Source organism: Paramisgurnus dabryanus, chromosome 23 (assembly GCF_030506205.2).
Source record: "Paramisgurnus dabryanus chromosome 23, PD_genome_1.1, whole genome shotgun sequence".
In the NCBI taxonomy this organism is placed as follows: Eukaryota; Metazoa; Chordata; class Actinopteri; order Cypriniformes; family Cobitidae; genus Paramisgurnus; species Paramisgurnus dabryanus.
Genome location: NC_133359.1, coordinates 17,240,626 through 17,267,505, shown reverse-complemented (window position 1 = coordinate 17,267,505; position 26,880 = coordinate 17,240,626). Strand labels below are relative to the sequence as shown.

The 26,880-nt window shown below is 39.0% G+C and overlaps 1 protein-coding gene across 1 annotated transcript; it reads left to right on the top strand.

Moving 5' to 3' along the window:
- Positions 1-24,747, top strand: LOC135780834 (MHC class I polypeptide-related sequence B-like). Its single transcript, XM_065291110.2, has 5 exons — positions 1-206; positions 21,271-21,528; positions 21,625-21,900; positions 24,176-24,460; positions 24,590-24,747. Exons 1-5 carry the CDS (start codon positions 152-154, stop codon positions 24,745-24,747), a joined length of 1,032 nt encoding a protein of 343 aa, XP_065147182.2. The 5' UTR covers positions 1-151.
- The last annotated feature ends 2,133 nt before the right edge of the window (positions 24,748-26,880 follow it).

The following is a 26,880-nucleotide window of genomic DNA, read 5'->3' as shown; positions in this document are numbered from 1 at the left end:
CCGTAGCAGGTTTGAGAATTTTTTTTCGGAAAAGACGCATTTAGGCTTTAGTCCAGACAGAGCCTAAATTTCAGTTGAAACACAGATAACCCGAAAAGTGGAACGGCGGCATTTGATGTTGTTTATTTGCTTGAGAAGCAAATAACTCAGCATGGACAGGATTTTTCTGCTGCTTTTACTTTCTGTTCCAGCAGCTGCGCCAAAAGGTACAATTTCAATAAACTTTTCTTTAAATATCAATAAAGTTATTATATCATTGATATATTTAGTAATGTCAGATATTGACCTAATACAAACTTATTATGGAGAGTGAGATGATAATTGTGGACAAATTAATACATTGAAAACATGTGAAACTAACATTTTATTAACTAAAGAATGTGCTTTTTAAAGGGGCGGTGAATTTGTTGATTTTATTGTTTTATAGACCTCTTTCCCGACACGTCATCAATCCGGAAGTCGGCCATATTGGATATACTGAGTGTAAACAATGCCATTGAACCAGAATTTTCAGGGCAAGAATGTTGATAACATTCGTGTTTGTTCTTCCCAACCCACAAGTTGTATTTCTTATCCGGACCACGTAAATAGGGGCATTTGAGGAATAACTAATAGAAGTAACATTTTACAAATTTTTTTTACATCTTGTACTAATAAAGTAGATAATGAAATCGAATCAGATTTTTAACCAAGTATTTTACAAACAGCAACGTAATATCAATATGAGTGGAAACTATTACACTACAAAGTTAGTTAAGATATTAAAAAATGGGAAGAACAAACACGAATGTTGTCAACATTCTCAGTCCACGAACAAAGAGCCAACGCGTACGGATCTTTACCGCCTAATAACTTTAGTTTATCAAAATATTGCGCCCTTTCCTGCTTACCAAGTCTTTCTCTGTATGATTTAGCAACTGCCAGAAGTTTTTTTCGGTGGTTTCGACATAATAAATTAGTAGGACAATGTCTGTTACTACTTTAACCATGCAATCCTTGCTGTTGTTTAAATCGGAGTATCTTCAACATGGCTGCGCATCCGGGTAAATGACCAAACCGTGACGTAGGTGAAAACCCTCTATACTAGGTTCTCGGGGGGGGGGGGGGGGGGGAGACCTGGTATAGATTTGTTCATTTTTTTATCACTAAACTACTGTCATCAAAAGTTATCAGAGAGTACCGCCACCTTTTTCCCCCATTTCAGGCCCTGATTATAACACAAACATAAACAACATTTTTTGTCAAAAGCGACAAATCCAGCGACTTTTACTGGTGTTTTTGAGACTTTTGTGGTGTTTGGAGACTCGAAAGCACGAATCACTCTGCAGTTAGACCTGAGCCCCTCCCATCCAAAACTCGCAGGCGGCCGCGTCAAAGGCCCTGTCCCAAATGGCACACTTCATGTGGACTTTCGGTCTCGTGGCCTTAAATTGCGCGTTCTCGCTTAGTCTACGAGTCCGTAAGGTGTCCCATCTGTCATTTTTACGCTTTGAAGTGTGCTCATCAGCGCCTCCTTTGCCCCCTTGCAGCAGGCTTCGCGCACTTTACCAACCCAGAAGTCCTTGCAAAAGTGCAATCAGACCAATCAGACGACGGAAGGGAGGAGTTCACACTGACGGGCAACTTCTCTACCTATTTCCGGTGTGATGCTCGAGTCTGTCCCAAAATACGACTCCGGTGCACCCACGTGGACTCGCATCAAGGGTCCCTAAAGTCTGGACTACATGATGTCATCAAAGTGTGGACTCTGAGGAGGACCACAAGTCCGGAGTGTGCCATTTGGGACAGGGCAATAGTCTCTCAGTAGCCTCGCGCTGCAGTCAGAGCAGAGAGAGGAGACACACACCCCTCCGCGTCCAGGCTGCAAATGAATCGCGTATGGCCGCCACCGTTCCCGTCCTGGTTTACAATGCGGGGTGTAAATGTAAATGTTTCTTCACTTTTTCTCACAAAAAAATAAATCACTGCATTTAAATTGACTCACGACATAGCTCTCCTCTCCATTCACTCTAGTCTCTTGACAAGTTCGCTTGTGTCAGCTCTCGCTAGTCTTATCATCAATCTCGATTTACATAGGCTATACAACAAAACCCCAACAGTCTTTTTAAAGACTAATCCCACATTTTTTTTAAGATTAGATCAAATCTCAGCCCTAGCCAGTATTTTTATTTTTTTTGAAACTGCTAGGCAGTAGTTACACTTAAAACCAAAACTAAAAACCACCCACCCGACTAACACACACACACACACACACACACACACACACACACACACACGCACGCACACACACACACGCACACGCACACACACACACACACACATTCTGGTTTCCATGTTTTATGGGGACATTCCATAGACGTAATGCATTTTATACCGTACAAACTGTATATTCTATTCTCCTTACCTACCCCATTCCCTAACCCCAACCATCACAGAAACCCTTCTACTACTTCACATTTTCAATAAACATCATTTTGTTTGATTTATAAGCTTGTTTCCTCATGGGGACATCAAAATGTCCCCACAAGGTCACAAAAACACTGGTATTCCTATCTTTATACTAACGTGATAATTACCAGGTACACACACACACACACACACACACACACACACACACACACACACACACACACACACACACACACACACACACACACAAAGGACTACAATCATTATGTATTAAAATAAAATCTGAATTGTCTGCAAAATAATTATTTTGTTGGTTTTATTAAAGATTGTGCCTGAGTCCTGCTGATTAGCCCCTGTCCCCTGATACGTCTCTCAACATAGCCACACACACGAACACTTACATATTGCCTAAACTTTAATATTGAAAACACATAACAAAAATGGAGAAATTTCTTGTGAGGGCCAAACGATGAAGCATACCTGCAGTTTGGGTTTACAGTCACGGCTGATATGAGACCTCAGTGTGTCGTGTGTGTCGAGGTGCTGGCAAACAACAGTATGAAGCCCCATCCATCCATCCATCCATCGATCGGAACAGGACTGCAACCGCAAAACGATAGAGCCAGACTCGTTCCTGAGTCCAAACACACATCGGGCCGAAGCCGTTTCTGGTCTGTTTTTAGGGGTTGCTGCGAATATGTGCCAGCGCCGATCAAGCACTGCCTGATCATCAGTATCGGCTCAGATTCGTATTGCAGATCTGGACCAAATCAGTGTCAGACACAGCTAATGTCTTACGGTTACCTTTGGGAAACGTGATCTGGGCCAGATCTGTAAAATGATATAAATACTGAACTGATGGCAGTTAGATGTTTAAGCTGTTTAGACACCGATGTTACAACAGGACATATCAAGCGATCTCTTATAACAAAGTAATAGTGAAATGCAGTAACTTAAATAAAGTTAAATGTTTTACTGTGTATTCTGCTGTGTCATTTTTGTCAGATCCAATATTAGTGGTGCTTTTAATCACAGTCTCTCTGCAAATTCAGCACATTTACAAATGAATCCGCGGTACACAAAGTAAACAAACAGGATCACAGGATCGATCACAGAATCACTGATGCAAAAATTGATAAAACTCATAAAAATGTATCATGAAACTGCAAACACTTAAGTACTGCTGCTATGTGTATCTAGCATTTGATGCAAAAAGTGTGGATTAACTTAAAAAAAAAAAAAACGATTTAATTACTATAACAATTTATATTTGGTGGAACTAAACAGAAATCATTGAATTATTATAAGATTTATGTACAGGATTTGACTATATGAAGATTTTTTTTAAAGAAAATATTAGGAAAAGGCAACAATAAAAATGCCACCTGCTAAGAAGCATACATGCTGGTGTCTCTGTAATACCAAGAAGCCTTCAATATGGGATCCTTCAGTGCATTAAAGTGTATTTCAACCCCACCCCCAAACTAAAGCTTCCAAAAACATGCCATAATACACTGAATAGTATTAGCCATTATGCTCAAACAAGGCTTGTTTGGATTGGAATATTGGGAAGTAAGATGGTAGGTCCCTTGAGGGGGCCAAAAGGACATCTGGAAAATATGTAGAGTACCTTAAAGATGGGAAAAAAGGAATCATGTCTTCTGAAATTAATCTACTTTAATGCAGGATAATACACTACAGCATGCTGCAAAGAAGCAACACTGACTATTTTAATATAGGCATGAAATAAGAAAAAAAATAAGGTACAGTATGAATACTATCCTCTGACCTCAGTCTTAGGAGTCTATGGAGCATCATTATATGAAAGATGTGTGAGGTGGAGAGCACTATAATTCATATTCAAACATCAACTCTGGGATGCAATACTAGCATCTTCAAGTAAAATAAAGACAGAAACTATAGACTTACAAGTTTAATGAATGGGAGAGTTAAAGTCTTGTCAAAAATATGCTCATATATTATTATGTAACTTGTGTTAAATACATTATTTAATTTGCAATGTTTTTTTATAATATGTCCATGCAGCACATTTGACAGATATCTGTTTTGTGGATCATTTTAACACACTGAATTTTGATAAAGTGCATTTTGCATAATAATTTGTAAAAGCTTTGCATATTTTTTTAAAGTATTTAAGTATCTTTTGACATTTTAAATATGTCAAATTACGTATTTAAATAAAATAAATACATAATTTGTCATAATTCGCTTTTGTCGCTGTGCGGCAAAGCGACTCTCGACACGGTCAGGCTCTTTGTTTGTTTGTTTGTTTTACATGTTGCGCTGTGTTTTATAGTGTGTTTTAACGTCTGACGAAATGTCAACAATAACAGTCTTACAATTAGTGTGCATCTTGCTCACGATTGTGAGTTTTTATCGCGTAAATTGACTTTTTTTGGGACCTGATGTTCCGTTTACCACTAACCAAGGCAGGCTCGCTTACACACGGACTCAGCTGCTGGGGGTGAGTCGGCTTAACTTGGAGCCATCGCAATTATCCCTCTCTACAACACTGATTCCTTTGGAGTTAATACGTGGCAGTAAACGGAGGTGAATACGGAGGAAGCGAGGGTCTAGAGGAGGTATTCGAAACAGATTGAGGAGAAGAGGAAGCAGATTACCGCTACCTGCAATCACCTTGTCAAACGTACGATCATTGCGGAACAATGCTGACGAGCTTTCTACACTCTTGAGATTGGACTTGGATTACAGACAAACAAGTTTGTTCTGCTTTACAGAAACATGACTTTCTGAAGACGTGGATTTTGATTATAATGGCTTTAACATCATACGCTTTGACAGGGATGTATGGAAAACATGGAAGTCGATTGGTGGTGGGCTCTGCATAGCTGTCAACAACAAGTGGGCTAATAACTTCACGGTGAGACTGAGTGTTGCAAGCACTTTGAAATAATTGCTGTGTCCTTTAGACCTTACTATTTACCCCGAGAATTCTCACAGATTACTGTGATTTTAGTATATGTACCAGGACTTGATTTTACACGTGCTGCTGAACATATAGCAGACAGTTACAATAGGGCTGTCAATCAAGTTGGTGAACAACCTGTATTTTTTGTGGGGGATTTTAACAAGTGTGATGTTACCACGCATTTACCTAATCTGGAGCAATATGTTACAGTCCCCACCAGAATGCATAATAGACTGGATTTGTGCTATGGCAATGTTTCGAATGCGTACATATCAAAATCTCATCCTCCTATTGGTCGTTCTGACCATAAGGTTATTCTGTTGTTGCCAAAGTACAGATCAAAACTCAAGAGGGAAGTACCATTGAAAAAAATTATCAATGTGTAGAACGAAGATACTTCAGAAACACTAAAAGGATGTTTTGAGTTGACTGACTGGGGTTTGTTTTTTGAGGATTGCGGGAATGATTTTAATCTACTGACTGATGTAATAACTTCTTACATCTTATTCTGTGAGGATGTTGTAACTCCATCTAAACAAATAATACATCCAAATAATAAGTTATGACATGAAAACCTGTCTAGTTAAAAAAAGAAGGCTTTTTTAGAAGGTGATACACTCTCAGTGTGGGAGTTACAGAAAGCCTACCATGATGGGGAGAACATCTAAACCTGTAGTGATTAACTGTCAAGACCCTGCCTCCTTTGCAGAGCAGTTAAACCACGTCTTTAGTAGGTTTGATAAAGGCAGTATATCAGCCAGCTGGAATCCACCTAGCCCCAACCTATCTCACCAGACTATCATCATTGAGGAGCAAATAGTAGAATCCATCCTGAGGCGAGTTAACCCACACAAAGCCCCTGGCCCTGACAGGCTCAGAGGTAGAGTGCTTAAAGATTGATCCACCCAGTTAAGTGGGGTTTTCACCAAGCTCTTTCAGGGCCTCTTGGAATCAAGTTGTGTTCCTCACCAGTGGAAAGAGTCAACTGTCATCCCGATTCCTAAAAAGACATATGCCAAAGACCCCAAGGATTTTAGGCCAGTTTCCCTGACATCGCTGCTATGTAAATGTCACAGGTAGGGGTGGACCCAGATGTAAATAAGGTCACGCCCCTTTCTCCACCTCGAGGAGATTCCCAAAGCCACCCCAATGACCAGACACACAAGGTAAGCATAAATTAAAAATGTACTTTATTTAATTTACTTAAAATAATAAAATAGGGAAGGGAAAAAAGGGGGACTTAAAATAACGGCCACTTCAGGCTCTCTTGGTCGACATAGCTCTCCACAGTCTGTTCTCTTAATGTTCGCTCTCGTTCTCCCTTCTCTCCACAGGTGGCCGCTGGGACATAAAAACACGGTTACTTGGACTTCGAATATTTCTCACCGGCTCTGCTGTTTACAGCTCTCTGGGTAGGTATCACTTTACACAGTCTGTTCTTCAAATGTTCACTCTCGTTCTCCTCTCTCTCCACAGGTGATCGCTAGGACACAAAAGCACTGTTACTTGGACTTCGAATATTTCTCACCGGCTCTGCTGCTTACAGCTCTCTGGGTAGGTATCACTTTTTCCGTAGGTCTAGCAGAGGGGCGAAGATAACACACCGCCTCACCGGGTCGAGCGCTGCCCTATCCCCACTGCCTGTAGGGCGATCGAATCCTGGACAGGGGCGCCCCTTTGTAGGGACCGCGGGGCGGCGGAACGCTTTCGCCTCTAACTCTGCGACAAGGACAGACACAGGTAAGTTTTCACTACGAATGATTCCAATATTGTACTCACAGTCGTTGACAGCTCTTTATCCGCGTCACTTCAACTCCAAACAGCACTCTGCGTATAATAGCTGGTATTCCTAGGTCATTAGCCTCTCCGTCCTCTGCCCAGTGAGGTATGGATGATGCGGGCTTCGTCTAACAAGACACACAGCAACCCACAGCAAATACACAGCACCACTTCAACGTGAAAAGTTTACTAATTGCAAAGACTCACTCACCACACTGTCAGTGTACACCACAAAGGAAACGCCCGGCGTTCTCCACTTCACTTGGGCTGAAATATGGGCGATGGAAATACGACCTGAATAGGGTTTCGTTGCTGTGGCTGCTTGGAGGGACGCTTCCAACGGCTCACCCACCACGCTGTTTTAGGGGTAGGGCCGCCCTCCTTCTCCTGGAGGTATCCAACGATTGCACAGGCTAATTTTTGCAAGTTGCTCCACACCAGAATTTATACTCACAGCGGTTTGCCTTTGTTTACGTTGTACAACAAAGTCGGTTTTCTTCCTGCTTTACTCCTTTAAAAGTGCTGTTTAAACCAAGGTTTCTTCTACCCATAGGATTTTCCTTTCACTCCACCAGGTCCACCGCAGACTACAACGAGAGAGAGAGAGAGAATATAGACAGCCACCACGTCTATCAATGAGCACAGCTCCGTTCTTCAGCACACACAAAAAGATCAAGAAGCACACGGGGTGCTCCTTTAAGAGATCCACAGCTAGCCCTTCTTTCGCCCCTTGTGGCTCCGTCTTCTTTCCGCGCGCTCCTAGCGCAGCCCGGATCAACAGAGCCTTCGGGCTCTTCAAAGGGTGCGTGTCTTTTTCCTGCCTTCGGCAAAGGAGCTTTCCCCGTGTCAATCCCTTCTCGTGTCCATCGCTTTCGTGTCAATCGCCCCTTCTTTGTGTTCCCACAGGCTATTTAAATGCTTCATCTTCCCGCAACCTCCAATCACACTTCGTTTCATTGATGCTTCACACCTGTGGCTCGTAAAGCCCTGATAGCGTTTCCCTGGAAACCAGGAAGTAAAAAGGTCCGTCTTCGTATGTGGCCCGGTGGGGAAACCTTCCGGGCGGAACCAAAACTTCCCTAACTTTGGTTCCGCCCTTAGAAAGATCGTCACCTTGTGACATAAATGTAAGGAACGAGTGGTAGGTAACCACCTTTCCAAATATGTGTCAGGAAGACTAGACCCACTCCAGTTCGCTTATAAAGCTAAACGTGGAGTGGAGGATGCAACTTTAACTCTCTTGGACACTGTAATCAAACAGCTGGACTCATCACATACCCACACAAGGATTTTATTTATGGACTTTTCATCTGCTTTTAATACTGTAATACTGTACATGTATGCACCACCTAGATGAGCTTCAGGTCCACCCAACACTGATTTTATGGATTAACCTCTTGAGCTCTGGCCACACCCTAGGACCCACCGGTGGGTCCGCGGGGAGGTCATAAAATTATTTTGTAAAAATCTATAAACTGTAAAGCACAAAACTAGTCATATATGGTATTTTATGGAAGGAATGATCCTTTTAAAGTATGGTGATGATATGGCCTTAGTAGCCCACCTGTTTGACGCGAAGGCACTGTCTGGCTACCATCAGACAGTTAACAATCTGGTCACAAGATTCCAAAACATCTCTTTAGACCTTAATATTGTTAAAATCAAGGAGCTGTGCTATCAGAGTAGGGAAATTATGTAGTACACAGCACATGTTTCAATCACTCAGTATCAATGGCAAGCCAGTTGAACAAGTTAATGTTTTTAAATACCTTGGAACAGAGATTTATACATCTATGTCCTTCTCACAACATGTAGACACTGTGTATAAAAAATCCCAGCAACGTCTACATCTGCTGAGGAAACTCTTTTAATGTGAGTAAGGACATTTTGGTAACACTTTATTTTACGACCCGCAAAGTACCGCGTAATTAAACCGAATTTACAGCGTACCTATTTGTAACAACAGAGTACCTCTACAGTACGTACTTGTAGTTCTAAGGGAACAATATTTTAAGTTTGGGGTAATAAGGGGGTAAGAATATATGGAAAATTATTCTCTAAGTATTTCATAACTAGGGTACATATTGTAATATTACGTGGTAAGTATGACTTACGTCTATGGGTAATATGGTCTATGTGTAATTCTTTTTTTTTTTTTCATATTTGCTACTTACCTGATGAAGTGTTTTGTATAGCCTACAGTTGATGTCTACAAGCCACGTCGGCAAATAAAATATAACACACAATAAAAATAATAGCAACTTGTACCTCTTTGATCTGTATATGTATACATGAGTTACCAGGTAACTCTTATATTTGCGGGCTGTAAATTAAAGTGGGGCTTATTCCCCGATTGTTCTGTGTATGTACCAGGTAACTCTTATATTTGCGGGCTGTAAACTAAAGTGGTTGTTTGTTCACCTCTTGTTATAAATGTTATAGGGTAAAATCCAATAACCATACAGAATATTGTTATTTTTATTTTAAAACAACTTATTTCAAAACATCTTTAAAACACTATAATTAAGCCAACACTTAATGTTTATTATCACATAACTTTTATTTAAAATAAAAAGTCATGACAATTTTTCATTGTTTTTGCGGCTTGGCTTCCTCTGTTGGTGTTCTTGTCCACTCGGATGATGAGTTGATGTCATCTCACAAATGCTGTTCTGCATTACATATAAAAAACATAAATGAAAGCCTTCAGTAAATGTTTCTTCACTGTGCCTTGACAGAAACAGAGTTTTCTGAGCCAGTTACGTTAATAACTTTAGGCTAACCTATGTGCAAGGCCGCCTTAATGCACGGGCTTACCTGGGCTGAAGCCCAGGGGCCTCACAAGTTCAGGGGCCTCCCAAGTTCACGTTCATTTTGTTTTTTAACTTGTCAGGTTGTCTGTCAATCACTCTAACTGCACGTTACATGGCTGCTGATTGGTCCGTGGTAACTTACTGTGAAATAAAATATCAGACGTAACAGATTTTTCTATTCCGTGTAATGTAATTAAGTGCGCGTTGTCAACTTGGCATTCCTGCATGTAAGAGTGAGTGTGACAGAGAAACGGGAAATAATCCACCAACAAATGAAAGAGTGATTTCCGAAATTTCATAGTAAGCACTGAGTTGCAGGTCTCTCTCTCTCTTTCGCGCGCGCGCTCACTCTCTCTGTGCTCGTACAGCTGCGTCTCTGGCATGCAGAAGTCTCTCCAACGGTGCGCAAGAAACTGTGCCGCCAAATAAAAATGGGGTTCCAGAACATTAATGCTGTTCGTTGTTATAAAGTTTAAGTTTACTCGCGTTTATATCAGTGACGCGTGCGCAGCTGGAGCGCTGTAGTTTGACGCGATGTAAGCTCACAGTACACACATCTGGTTTAGAAAGACGACGCAACGGTAAATGTGCAACTCAAAGCGTGACAAGACCATCTCAAATGATCATCCCCTGATCGCACCATTCATATTTATAATCTCCTTATCTAAAGATCTTATATACAGGTATGTTCCCTGTCTGTTTTGTGCATATTCATACGTGTTCGTTTTACATGCGTAGTATGCATAAATACTAAATACAATGCATACTATATCTTCAATAGCCTACAAAATAAATAACTGATTAAAAAACAAGATTCTGTCTATAAAGACTTATCTTTTGTTAACATTAATGCATTTTCACATTAAAACTAACTTTAACTTCTTATATTTTTACAACTGTGGTGAGCATTTAGTTAGTGAGTGGCAATTTTCTGCAAATTTGTATATTCTAAAAACTATATAAACATAAAGCTTATAAACATATATACTTTTGGTTTTATTTTCACCACAAGTTGCTGTTTGTGGTTGTTAAATAAAGTGTCTTGTGTTTATGCTCAAGTGGGCTCAGTGATATGTTATTAATGATAATATGGTGTTTTCTGGGTCAAAGAGGGAAAACTACATTTTGTGATGTAGATTACATAGATATTACACTTTTTTTTTTCAAAATGAGACTATAAATTGAGGGTATGGGGGGCCTCCAAAACCTCTCAGCCCCAGGGCCTCACATTAGGTTAAGGCGGCCCTGCCTATGTGCTAGCTAACCTGCTACCGTTAGCTAGCAACTTTCTTGAAAAAACATTGTTTGAAATGCGTGAGTCATGGATCAACAAAACCAGTCACCTTATACAGCATGCGGATCCTGCTAACATCAGCCGTACTCCACAGTGTAGAACATTTTTAAAACCTCTTAAAGAAATTTCACCTCAGGATTACGTTCCAGCAAACCTCCTGCAGACGGCTGCGCGCTCTACACCTGCGCAGTAGCCTACGCATGTAGTCGTCTTTTGCTTTAGCGGGAGCTGATATCTGCTGTTGTTTCATTCTGGTTTGCCATTGCATAAATTATATTTGGCTAAAATACTTGTGTTTACAGTAAATAAATTGCAAAGCACCACTTTAAATATAATGTAGGAGTTTCCTGGTAAATATTTTTATTGCACTTACCTTAAAAAAAGATAACCACATTAAATCAGCTGGACTTTTGTTATTAAAAGCAAGTAATAGGCTACTAAAATAAAAGTGATGTGCTGTTATATTTAATTGTCGATGTGGCTCGTAGACATTGACTGTATACAACATTCAGTAGTCAATATGAAAAATTCACAATAAAAATAAAATAAAAAAATTAAACATAATTTCCCCATAGACTTGACTAAGTCATACATACCACGTAATATTACAATAGGTACCCTGTTGTTATAAAATACTTAGAGTATAAATAATTTATAATTCTTCATAATCTTACCCCCTTATTACCCCAAACTTAAAATATTATTCCCTTATACCTACAAGTACGTACTGTAGAGGTACCCTGTTGTTACAAATAGGTACGCTGTAAATTCGGTTTAATTACGCGGTACTTTGCGGGTCGTAAAATAAAGTGTTACCGTCCTTACCGTTAAGTATAAAACAAAACTTGCACGTATAATAAACCAAGCCAGCAAGATAATAGGCTTCTCTCAAACCCCCTTAACAGAACTTCACAGACGGTCAGTGTTGAGGATAGCCACTACAATCACACAGGACCCAACACATCCACTTCATCAATCATTTCAGTTATTACCATCAGGTCGATGTTATAGGGTCCCACTTGCAAGAAAAAATATATACAAAAAAATATTTTATTCCCACGGCCATTATTACACTGAATGTTTATAAACCAAAACATATTTTTGTATTTTGCACATGTATGTTGTAGAGTGAAATTGATTATTTGTTCTTGTATATGTTTTTACTGTTTTAATCAGTGTTCGAATTATGTCAAAGCTTATGGGGGGTCCCCTACCTAAGCCCCACCCCCTGGCCAAGCCCGACCCCCCTCATTATAGAGTCGCTGTGATTTGATTTTTTGATTTAGATGTGATCCTGTATCAACAAATATCTGATCCTGGTTTTAATCAAAGAAACCCCAAATTACCCTTAACTCAAACCCTAAAAGTTTTTAACCCCTCAAATTAGTGTGAAACACTGCAAAGCCAGAAATTTTAAACAGAATGGGGTGAAATAGGGTGGACCTCTATGCCTACTGTCAAATTACATCATTTTACTATATTGTATTGGTTAAATGGATTACATTGCGTTTTTTAAATCATAGATCAAATAATTTTCGGATCAGCAAAACTGGGGCTAGAAAAATAAAATAAGAACAAATTAAGAAATGATGAGCATATAAAAATAGAAAAGAACAAAGTTACAAATAAAGTAAGATCTAACAGTAGTATTTAGGTATAAATAGAATCAAATAAACATTAACACTGTCTTCTTTATTATATAAATTAAATATAATTAATCTTTTTAAAGATACAGAAGTGATTTTCCTTTGTTTTCTGTTGTTTTATTAATATAAATGACAGAAACACAAGCAGATAAGAACTGCTACTTTCAGACCAACACAAAGATTTGACTTCTTTCTGAACTGTTTGCAGTCACTTTAAGACATAACTGAATGTTTTTATGAGAATAGGTGCCAAGACTGTGGTATTTCAAAATAATTTTGTGTTTGCATGCTTTAGAATCGCGCGTCTCCATGCGTCCGCTTATGATTGTGCGTCCATTTGAGTATGTGTGAGCGTCATTGCCTGTGCGCACACAAAACAGCTTACTTTAACATCTTGCGCTCAAATTGTTTAAAATCGCTTGCATGTTAACATTTGCAAGTTTTAAAACCACACATGCAAAAGCTTTCTATAAATAGTTATTTCTTTCTGAATGATGCGTATTTGAGCGATTCGTTTTAAAAAGACTATACGCTAATTTATTGATTTCTTCTGCTTTCCCAATAAAATAATTTGTGTTTCTTGACTTGGTGGACCAGCTGTCAATTTGAGTGTGTAGCCTCGCCACTGTTATGAAATAAGAGTTTGAGAAGAATAAAAAAAAACGTACCCTAAAGATTACTAAACATTCTTACCGTCACTGAGGTGAATATAATCCACACGACACGCAGACAGAGACATTAACTCGTCTGTCAATTCCTCCAGAAAACAGCGGGAGGCGCACTTGCGAGTTTATATTCATTTCACACAGAAATCATTTGAATTAGTTTATTGCGAAATTGGGACAAAAAACGGACAGTAGCCTATCCCTTTGTGACAGCGCAACATGATCATTTTAAATTCATGTTGTATTTTAATTTTAATAAAAACCAGGGGACCCCCCTAATTGATATTTTTGTGGTTTATGGGGGGTCTCTCGGGGCTTATAGCAGGTCCGGGACCCCCCCAGACCCCCTTCAATTCGAACACTGGTTTTAATGTTATTTGAGCCTGTCTTGTCAAAGACAAATTTCTGTCACCTGGGACAGACAATAAAGTTTTCCTTACTGTCATATAACTATTCAGATTAAAATACAATTTGTAAACTTACTGACTGTATTGTAAAAACAAACAAAAATTGCATGTGCATAATAATTTGGACCATCCATCACTTTCAGAAAATCAAGATTATGAACATTTTGCATGCTGATGACTTGATTGCAGAAATAAATCTACACATAAGGTAGTGTCTGCTGACATATTTTTAACATAAAAACATATATCTGGCAAAGGGGTGGTTGCAATCCACTGCATCCAATGACAATAGGGAAAGCTGTAACACAAAAGAATGCCTGTTCTACTGTGACTGCCCTAATGTATCACTTTATGGAGTAATCTGTTCCTGTAACTTGCAGTCTTGTAGAAGTGATTTCAGTGCTAGACTGACATTTCTTACATCACCTGAGAATCTGTACCTCTCAGTCAGATATTTCTCATGCTTTAATGCTAGTCTACATATGTCCTTATTTGAACCCGCCTTTCAACTTCATCAGCCATTTCTTATCTCAACAACTGCATTAATAAATGTATTCATCAAAACCCAAATCATAATAACACTAAAATAACAGTACGCATACTTACATAAATTACAGTATATCTAGTATTTTAATGCAGGACCATGAAGTGACTAAAACACATGAATATCTAGTAGCATTGACAAAGGAACTAGCCGATTAATCTGCAATGTTATAGTCTGCTATACCATGCTGCGGATGTTTTATGAGTCTGTGGTGTCTAGCATCATTTTTTTAAATGTGGTCTGTTGGGGAATAAGTATGAAGGTGGCGGACAGAAATACTCTGTTCATGTTGTGGCTGAGAGAACAATCCCTTTCACCCACTACATAGGGTGCTGGCCGACCAGTGAAGTACATTTAAGCCCTTTTCACAGACATTCCGTAAAATACACGGGTAAGGCATCCTGGAATTTTCCGGGACCGTTTAATTTTCTATTCATTCACACTGACATGATTACCCGGCATCTGATGGTCCCGAAAAGACATGTGACTTGTTGAAAGTCCCGCCCTCTCTTCTACGCAGCGTCTGAAGTTTGCAAATTATTTATTATTTCTCTCTCCAGAAACCACTCGCGTGCATTTTTGTTTATGATAAGACTATAAAGGAGCGCGTGAACGCACAGTTCTATGCTGGTGAATGATCTCAGCTTCTGAGTGGATATTTGACGAGCTCCCTGATCTCTGCTTTAATCCAGTTTTCAGACATTTCTTATCGTGATTGTTTATATGCATTTAAAACCCGCAATTTGAGGAGCTGAACGATATATCTTGTTGGGATGCAGTGGCGGCTCGTGACTCCTCATCCGAGGGGCGCGAATTCAAAATAAGTGTTCGGAGTATCATGTGTGTGGTTCCCTTTTCCAAAATATGTGTCCTGCGTGTTGAGAGATCATGTGTGCATCACGTGTTTTGTCAAAATAAGTGCCTGCTGCACACGCATCAAAACCGTTTATGATAAAAGAGACGCTCATGTTCCAAAAGACACTCCCTTAACATTAAACTCTGATTATGCATGAGATTATGCGAGTACCGTAAAACTTCAAATAATAGCCCGGGCTTTTATTTTCCCAAACCTATCATCACACCAGGCGTCTAAAAGAGACAGGCGTCTATAAGAGACAGGCTTTTAATTTAATTGTTCCAGCATGACAGCAGGAGGTTACCACATATTACGTTTTATTTTTAATTTGAATGTGTTTAACAAATTAGTTTGTGTAATAACAACAGTCTTAAATTATTGGCAGTATAAATATAGCAAACAAGGATATGTTTTTTTTTATTGGTTGTTGCGTGAAATCTTACCCAGATACAACAGTGCTATTTTCTGATTGGCTATTGTGTAGCCTCTTTCTCTTTTTTTGTATTGGCTCGCTCGACTAGAACTCTAGGGAAGACGGGCTTGATAGAGAGAGAGAGAGCAGTGCGGCCAGATACATTTTGGCGCTGCAGCATATTAAATATGATAAATAGTGTTTCCGCGCGAGAAATACAATGTGTGGCGGGAGTGCATGCATGACAAAAGACTGAAAGCCCGGCTATTATCAGCGGCCTCAAAACACTACCGGCCCACAGGGAAAAGTCCCGACTCCCGATTGCCTCTTCGCTACTGTCATCATCACCTCAATCCTGGCGACGAAGCTCGTTGTGTTGTCATAGTGATGACTAACGGAACGACTGCGTCTGTTACGTGACATCTACAGGTAATCAAAACTTTAGCGTGTGTAATCTGCACCATAGAATTGTCTTAAACAGACTATCTGACGGGTTTTAGAAGATTAAATACAACCCGAAACTAAAAAACAGACCAGGCCTTTATTTGAGACAGGCGTTTATTTACCCAAACCTGTCGTCACACCAGGCGTCTAAAAGAGACAGGCGTCTATTTGGGACCCGGCTATTATTTGAAGTTTTACGGTATCTGGCAAACACGAGCGTCTCTTTTATCATAAACCCTTTGACGCGTCTGCAGCAGACACTTATTTTGGCAGGACACGTGATGCACATACAATCTCTCAAAGTGCAGAACACATATTTTGAAATTACGTACCACACACATGACGGGCTACATACATGTTGTGACGAACTTCGCATCGTGCGCCCTCAGAAAAAGAAGTCACCAGCCGCCACTGTTGGGATGACGCGCGGGAATTTTCGTTTTATATAGCTCAAATGAGCACCTGACGCGATATTCTTTAATGCTGCTGAATGATCTCCGTTTCAATGCAGTAAGTGACGAGCTAACTTACCTGATATCTGCTTCAGTCCAGTTTGCTGACATTTCTCGTTGTGAATGTTGTAAATCCCTAATTTTAAAGAGTTGAACCAACTTCATGATGCCATGACACGCGCGTCCTCACTACAGCACGTGCGTCATTTATCATTTCCTGATAACTTTTCTCATTTCTCGTGGTGAATGTTTATATGCATGTTATCTCTCGTTTTAAGGAGCTGAACCATAACTTGTGTTGTGATGACGCGCGCGTCCTCACTACGACATGCCCATTATGGCATTCTTTTGGCTTCTTGTTCACACAGAGGGTTATCCGTGTATCTGACTAGGTCCTCTTTCCGGCAACGATCCCAGAAGATTAACGGGACGAGTTTGTGTTCACACAGGCGCTTGTCTGGCAATTTTAAGGGTATTTTCTGGGACCAGAGTTCTGTGTGAATGGGGTTTATGTCAGAGACTGATCACTGCTTAGTGTTCTACTGAGTGTTTTACAAGATCCTTTATATCTGTGGCCATTAGGCTGTATAACTCATCTTTTTAAATGCTGGGACAATTCACTATTGAAGTAAATTACCCTTTTTTATATGGGTATAGTTTATTTTTATTTATTTTTTTCTTATCTATTAATTTTTAAATCATTGATGGGCAGATAATTATGTTTTTATTTCTTTTTCTTTCATTTTTTTTTCTTTTCTATAATTGTAACATTAAAGCAATTTACTCCTGGGATTAATAAAGTTCTTTAAATTGAATTAATCACTAGGATTAATCTTAGCCTGGTTTTTAGCCTGCTCTGGAGCAGACTAGCTGTAAAGAGTAAATCTCCATAGTAACTTCATCTAGATTAATTTAGCCTCCCTTTATACAACTGAGTCAGGGCTAAATTCAGCCAGGATAACTGGAAAATCGCAGCTTAATCCCTTATCTTGCTTTTGTGCAATACCCCTCTGGACTTCTTCAAAAACAAACTTTAACCACGCATTCCAAATGTTATGTTCTGAGCCTCCGTTATCCAGCATCTGTGTTCTTCCCATAGACTGTTCTTCCCATAGATATATATAAAGGCTAGATGTGTTACGGCGGAGTCTCTAATGTCATCGCCTGGTGGCCATCTTACCTCAGACAGCTCGCTCACTTGTAGCATTGTGTTTAATGGTGCAGGTACTTTAAAATGACCATCTCAGTTTTCTACCGATTTTCAAACTGTTTGGTTTCTTACAAACATTATTAACGTGGCTATAATTCTGGCTGCTTTAACATGATTCAGGAAAATTATTCATTAAGTATGCAGTGTCATAGGTACATCTCTGACGTTTATAACAAACCAAGCCGTTTGAAAATCGGTAGAAATTTGAGCAAGTTATGGTCAAGTACATGCTCCATTAAACACAATGCTACGAGTGAGCGAGCGCCCTGTGGTAAGATGGCCGCCAAATGCGGACGTTCCACTCAATTGGCCAGCAGCGCGGGCAAGACATCTAGCCTTTATACATATCTATAGACCTTTTGCGTGTTTGCAAACATAGAATGACGTTTTTTTTGGGGCGAAGCCCAACTGGTGGCAGATAGTGACAGCTCTGCAATAGCGGTGTGAAGTGTTTAAGCATTAAACTGTGATTTTTATGGATCAGGTGTTCTGTCGAAGTCTGTTTCCTCTATGTTTCTCTTTAGTGTAATGTTTCTTATAGTTTTTTCACCACGTTACGTTTATTTTTAACATAAATTAAAAGTTTAAATGGCTTGGCTACTGATATGTGTGCATGTATGTAATGTATTTGTATTGTTCTTTATTGGTAAATCAATTGTTTTTACAGTATGAATTGCAAAAGTACATATAAGAGCAATACTCTCATGTATACTATATAATATCATTTATTAAATATTTCATTATTTTCCTGTTTTCTAAAATTTTTTCCTTATATTTATAGCCTACGTGTTTGCTCTAAAACTTTTAAAAACTATTATGTTTACATACAAATTAATTTGTATAGGCCTGTTTATATACAGTATTAATAAAACTTTACATTGTGTGTGTGTGTGTGTGTGTGTGTGTGTGTACCTGGTAATTATCACGTTGTGGGGACCAATTTTCCCCACAAAGATAGGAATACCAGTGTTTTTGTGACCTTGTGGGGACATTTTGATGTCCCCATGAGGAAACAAGCTTATAAATCAAACAGAATGATGTTTCTTGAAAATGTGAAGTAGGAGAAGGGTTTCTGTGATGGTGTGTGTGTGTGTGTGTGTGTGTGTGTGTGTGTGTGTGTGTGTGTGCGTGCGTGCGTGCGTGCGTGCGTGTGTGTGTGCTATATTTATATATTTATTAAGTAGCCTAACATCATAATTTTAGAACAAACAGGAAGAAAACATATAAAAAGAAGTAATAGAAAACAGAGAAATTATGAAATATTTAATAAATGGTGATATTATTGATATTATGAATATGAACTCATTCAAATCTTTAATCCTTCTAAATAAATTACTTAACGTGATGAAAATGCTTTAAGAAACACACAGAGGGAACAAACTTCGACAGAACACCGGACATCTTCTCTAATTATGTTCTATTCTAATTATTAAAAGATTTTCAGATGATTTCATCACTCCAGTTTGTCCGTTTAAGGGGTTATTGCAACAATAAACACCTACATTTATCTTTAAATGTCTTTGATGACGGTATACTATAAAAATGAAGGTCATCTTTTTTGGCATTCCTATTCTGACACTCAACAGCACAACAAGACATTTTCTAGTGAGTTGTACTGTTCATTTCACGCGTGTCTAATTCATTTCCACTTTTTTTCTGCCACCACATTGCGCGCGCAGCTTGCAGTGATGTAACTGTGACGTCTACTCGCAAAAGGTCTATGGTTCTTCCACAACCGAAAACTCAGTTTCCATGGTTACTCTATCATAACAGATCACTGCGTCAAAATAGAAGTATCTCAGAAAATTTTTATTTAAAAGTCATTTTGGTTGCATTTGGCAATCTTTAAAGTAGGGATGTTAACAATTAATCGATCTTCGATTAATTGTCGATAAGAATTTACTCGATAAAACTTAACGATTGTTGAAAAACAAGATCATGCACGTGTGTGCGGCGCCTGCGCAAAACACAGACAGTCGGAGAAAAAAAAATTAAGCGAGCGCGCAAAAGTTAAACTACTAGCTATGATCACAACGATGCTCGATGCCAAGCACACGGATGTGCTTTTTAACGTCATGCGAGACAAGGCTGGCTGGCTGCCAATGCAGCTAAATGACATCCGCAGTGGAAATGCAAATACGTTTAGGATACTAAAAGCAAAGACCCTCTTCAGGGAAGCCCGCAAGATTAGCATAGCAACGCTGCTATATACAGAGAAGGAGACCAGAAGCCGTTTTTAATGAACAGATTAAAATGTAATCTTAAATTATGGCAAGAAACTGTCAAATGTAAACTGTAACTGACTGTCGTTACACCCTGAATGCCCGCAACATATATCACTGATCATCATTATTGACTGGCTGAGGCGCTGCTTGTTTTCTAATGGAAGGTTGTCATCTCCGTAATATAAGCATCTTTGCTGAAAGTACGTCTAAGATGAGGTGACGACGAGAAAAGTGCCCTTCGTGTGCTTCTTGGATATAATTACAAACAGTGTATCAATGACTCGGAAAGCGAGGTAAACAACTTGATAAATAACACTTGATGATAATAAAACTGTTATTTCTGACATGGACTTTCATGCGTCTGTTTCAGAGTGCCCATGTGAGGCGGAGTTATACACTGTGTCTATTCGTCATTATATTTCATTACGAGATGAGTTTAAATTGATGATTTTTTTCAAAACAACAACTACATTGACTCATTTTACAATCCCACTAGCATGTTATTTAGACAAAAAATAAAATCTTTTAATTCGCGTGAGGAAGCTGTCGTTTTTATGCACACTTTTATGTCATTGGCTATATGCCACTGCAGTGAAGGCTTATTGCACTATTACTGTTAACGATTATTCGATTGATTGATCGTTAATTTAAATGATCATCGAATATGGGAAATTGCATAAATTGACATCCCTACTTTAAAGACATGTTTACTGCTTGTTGAGACACTGCATGGTTTGCTTTGCCCCTGGCCCACAAGCTGTGGGCAGGGCAACAAAAGTGGTCGTTGTATTTGGGTTTGGGGAGGTGCTTTAATTCTACTTTGACGTCATATTTCTCTGAATTCCTCACTCTGCCGTTCTACTGGCTTGGTGCCAAAAACTGTTATATTTCAGTAGAACGGATGTTTTCAGTTCTGAAACTTGCGGGATGTTCATTTAAGTATGATGGCCTCTTATATAACAAATTATCAAGTTAAAATTGAGTACTTGATTCACCGCTCCTTTAAGTACGTGACTTAAAAATCTATTTAAAAAAATCTATTTCTATCTTCTTTAAAGATAGAAATCACATGTATATTCTTTGATCACAACTGACAGGAAATGTAAAAGAAAATACTTTAATAATATGAATGTTGTCATTTGCATATATATTTTTTTTTTTAAGGTTCTCATTCTTTGTTGATGCTTACAACTTACATTGAAGGGCAAACACCGTTTCCTCACTTTGGTTATGTATTTATGTTGGATGATGTTAAAGTTTTGTATTATGATGGTGAGACAAGGACCTTCATTAGACGAGGAAATACAACAAATGAAGATGAAGTGTTTGATTCTGCTGAGCTACTTACCATAAATGATCAAACAGAAAGATCCTTCAGGGAAAAATCTGCAGTTGTAGCTCAAAAATTAAATCAAACAGATGGTAAGTATTGTACAATATTATATTTACAAATAATGATTAAAATGCTTGATGGGCTTATTGAAATATAAATACATATTATAAATTTCTTGGCTGAAGGTCTTGTCTTTCAAAAGCTGCTTTTGTGCGAGCTGAAGGATAATGGTGAACCAGGACAAATGGTCACACGGTTTGGTTTTCAAGGTTCCACCATAGATGAGCTGCAGTATCTTGACAAGACGTTTACATACGATAGTACTACAAATGAGACAGTTCAGATGCTAAAAATGCCTCTTGAGAACTCAAAGTGGCGTCATGAAAAAGTGTGTTATCCAGTTTGCCTACAAATTCTTAAAAATTTCCTGGAAAAAAGGGGAAACCAAGTAAATAGAAAAGGTAAGATAAATTATGTTTCCTTCAGGTTCCATATTCTTGCTGTGCCTTAATTTCCCCTAACATTCTCTGACATTTTATAAACAAACATTTCATAATAGAGGGTATGCACATGATGTCACCGTCGGCGAGAGGGACTGCGGTTACGCCCACTGAGTGGCAAAAGACAGAGCGGCAGCATTGAGTACAGCGTGAAATCTGCGAAAACACGGTGAAAACGCTTCGAAATGGCACGGTGAAAACGCTTCGAAAAATCTGTTGTGCGATAGACTGTACTAACAGATTAACAAGAATTCTGAGCTATCGTTTTACAAACTGACAAAAAACACTGAAAGGAGAAGTAAATTGATCGTTCATTCCAACGTCCACAGACCACAGGTGGGTTGATAAGTTGCTAAGGTCACTATCAAGCAGAGGTTTTACTTTCTACTTACTTAAACGTATTTTTAAAAATGAGAAACAGCTGTTGTGCGATAGATACTAACAGATTAACAAGAATTCGGAGCTATCGTTTTACAGACTGAAAGGAGAAATAAATAAACGGGTTGCAGGTTTACAAACATTACAGGGTGCGCGCGCATCCAGGAGGCAGAAAGCCCGCTTGGTGAGCTGATCCGCTACTGCAACAACCTTAATTATTGAAGCGTTCTTTATTGTTTGTATATAAAAAAACTTGATTTTAGTTGGATCTGTTTTTCTGTCTTTATTTTTGCAGTGTTATGTGATACATGAATGAATTATAATGTTAGGCTAGTAACGTAATAGTCGCATCTACTGGTATGTTAACATCAGGCACCCAGCACAGACTCTGTTGGTACTATTTTCCACGCAACAACTCCTTGGCATTTTGACTTACAGACACAGCTACTAGCCTACAACAAAATGCACGTCTCTTCTTTCTGCCTCTCGGTTGCGCACGCAACCAGTTAATGACGTCGCCGTGCAACCCGTCTATAGATCGTTCATGCCAACGTCCACAGACCACTGTGGGTCGCTAGGGTCACTATCAAGCAGAGGTTTTACTTTCTACTTAAAAGTATTTTTGTATTTTATCTGTGTTTTTCTTTGGAAAACACATTCCAAAGCATATTATCATAATTTTTATTCTATTACATTTCATAAATACACGTGTTTGTTTTACATTTAATATTTAAGTACATTAATGTACTTTTACTCAAGTAAAAGTACACAATTTTAATGTATTTAGGTAATAAGTAAATTGTAATATGCAATAAGAATAGTATGATTATATGCTTTAAAATGTAGTGAAGTAAAATTTTTCCCAATACAAAACATCCTAATAAAGCACAGATGCTTGGAAAATGTAACTAATGTAACTAAGTATTGTCCACCTCTGCTATCAAGTCCAACTAAATTTAATTTAAGCTGATAATAGTCAGTTTTACTGGCATATTCACAGCAGCCTCTATGAAAACCAGCCATTGTTGCACGTTTTGCCACTCAACCAGAGCTGCATTCAGCCCCGACAAAATGTTGCACAACGTTTATTAAACAAAAACAGTGATGCGTTGAACACCCTGTTGTGATGACGCAAGAGTTGCAACTACGGTAGCTGAGAGGCCATTCTTTGTGTTCTTTTTTAAATGTTTCTGAAGCCTTATGAAATCGTTATAAATGTGTGTTTAATACTGTAAAATACCCTCGATGTTACAGTCACTGACCTTGCCGTCCAGAATGAAAGACAACATTTCAACTTGAACCCATTGAGCGAGCTGTCTCTTTACTACTGCGTGGTTTTATACATCTTGCAGCTGATTGGGCCGACATTTTTGAGACACCCACCAAACAAAAGAAAACGCATCTAAAACCAGTTGCAGGAAACATGTCATTCAACCCGGAAAACGTAGCAAAACGTTGTGCACAGGTGTGAGCTTGAACGTGCCCCGAGCGAGCTTTCGCGTGGTCACGTGGAAAAGTAACGTCAATGCATAACCTCTATCTTCAGAAGGATTTGGATGTATTAAACATTACGTGGTCACCCTATGTTTCACCAAATAAACAACTTTATTCAGGTTTGAAACAGGAGTGTACACTGTCAAAGAGAAAGGTCAAATTTGTACCCCAGCTGTCATCGGGGCAGTACCCTTTCAAAAAGTACAGCTTTGCACCTAAAAAGTTCATATTTCTCAGAGGTAGCCTACATATAGCAGCGAAAACCCTATATTACCTCAAAAATACAGCTGGGGTACACATTTTTTCCATGGTGTACATGACAACTTATTTGTTATGTGGTTTGTCTGCTACCTTTCTTTAACAGTAAAACCCAAAGTCAGGCTCCTCCAAAGTGATCTTTCTTCTGGGTCTCGGGTTAGTTGTCTGGCAACAGGATTTTACCCTCGACACATCAATCTGACCCTGTTTAGAGATGGACAGCCTGTATCTGATGATGAGATCACTGGAGGAGATCTGCTGCCCAATGATGATGGGACGTACCAGATGAGGAAGATCCTGGAGATCCGTAAAGAAGAACAGGGAGAGAAACACAATTACACCTGCACTGCCACACATCTCAGTCTGGACAACAAACTGGAAGTTAAACTTGGTAATTTATAATTGCAGAAAACCTGTGAAAGAAAGAAAGAAAAATACCAAATTCACGTAATGTAACACATCAAGCAAAATCATATAATCTCTTAATCTATGTGATCTTTGCTCATGGGTTTTGTTTCAGAATATGATCATGGGACACCATTAAAGCCAGTGCTTGGCTCAGTGCTTGGCTCAGTGCTTCCAGTTGTGGTATTGGTCATGGTGATTGTGGTTGCTGTAGTTATATGGCGAGTGCGGAAAGCAGGTAAGATGTGGGTAAAATTTGTAAATATGATCTAAACTAATACAAAAGTTATATTTATTGTTACATTACTTCAATCATCAATAAAAGTCACTAAGATAGCTATGCTTCTGTTTTCCTTTGATGCTGTAGCTTCTAAAAGTAAATATTCCTCTGCATCTAGTAAGTATAATCTTTGTTTTAATACATATTAACTTTACTTACCAGTAACTTTCTTAATAGCAACTTTCACAGGTTTTGTTTTTATAAAGATTATACAATACAGGATTTTTCTGGTTTATATATTTTTTAAGTAACATTCATTTCATTTGCAGCATCTGAAGAAAGTGTGGAGCTGCAGGAATGAAGCCAAAACGTCTTCAAATAACGATTTTTAAACAAGAGAGTGAACAGATCAAGACCCTAACCCTTAAAGGAACAGTATGTAAGAAATGTATATCAATTAATGGTGTAGCGGAGGATTTTCTTGAATTTTAGAAAAGAACCGCCTTCTTCACTTTTTAAAAAAATGCAATTGCGCAACATTCCTGATTGACAACTAATAGACCCAATAGTCTTGATGATCCACCCGGAAAAGAAAATCCTCCGCAATACCTTTAATCATAAAGTGGCCCTGATATGTCACTAGACATTAAGAAATCATTTTCATTTCAAATACTTATATCACTCACAACAGTGGTCTGGCCAGCATATTGTCATTTAAAAAGTGGAGTTGCAGCCCTCAACTGATGTTTATTTTGTCATGTTGTGTATTGGCCACCAGTCGTGTGAATGCAGTACCAGTTTTAGCCACAAGTTTTGTGGTTGCAATTTCAGTTTTCGCCACAATCCTACATACTGTTCCTTTAAACTAAAGACTAAGATAAACACATGAATTCAGCAAACACTATGCAGCACTAGTCTTCAAGTCTGGTAATGTAAACTAAACTTTAGATGGTTTACACAAGGGGTTTTCACAGGTTTTTGTTAACCAAACCCCCTTGTCCTAAATTATTTACCTGAAATACCCCCTGATATTTTAAGTAAATATTCTATAAAGCACATTTACTTCAAAAACATTAAGGGCCCTATTTTAATGATCTGAAACGCAAGTGCGAAGCGCAAAGCGCAAGTGACTTTGTGGGCGGATCTTGGGCGCTGTTGCTATTTTCACGGCGGGAGAAATAACTCTTGCGCCAGGCGCAAATCAATAAGGGGTTGGTCTGAAGTAGGTTCATTATTCATAGGTGTGGTTTGGGCGTAACGTCAAATAAACCAATCAGAACGCTATCCAACATTCCCTTTAAACGCAAGGGCGCATGGCGGGTTGCTATTATTATGACGGATTTACCAGGCGCATGCCAGGAGCAGTTTACAGCCGAGGAGCCCGACGTTCTTGTAAGAGCAGTCAAAGACAGAGAAGTTGTTTTGTATTGGGATGGGAGAAATCCGCCCAAATCTGCGTCGGTTAAACAGGCGTGAGAGGAAATAGCCACAATTGTCTCATCAGCTGGCATCCCCATCGTTGCGCCAAGCGCTACAATGATGTCAGGAGACGGGGGAATCCCAAGCTTGCCAGCATAAATCGGTCACGCCGTGTAACGGGAGGTGGATCTGCCTCTACACATGACCTGACACCAGCAGAGGACATCGCTGCGTCCACCCTCACCGCTGAAAGGGTTTGGGGGCTTTGAAATCGGACCCAAGAAACGCAAGCAAGGTCCAACCCCAAAGTACTCTTACAAATCAAGTTCATATACATTAAGGTTTCTTATGAAAACATTTGAATTATTATTTACATAAAATAAACGTATACAGCCACACAACAAACTTATGAAAATATTTTAATCGTTATTTGCATGAGAATTTTTTTAATTTTTGTTAATATTTTTTTATTGTAACAATTTATGATTGGCAAAAATAACTGTTGCATCTGTGTAGATTAGATAAGCAAAGTGTATGCGCGTTGTGCACGATATACATTATGGTCAAGCATGCGCCCTTAAAATAGCATAATGAACCACGCGCAACGCGCCACTGACTTTAAACTATTTTTTCCTGGTTAGTGGCGCAATTGTTTTTTGAAACTGCAAAATAGCATAAGGGATGGTTTGCGCCGCAACATGCCTCCTTTTTTGCGCTGAACCGCCCAGGGAGTGCAAGTTCATTCCCTAGTTTGCCGACGTGCATCT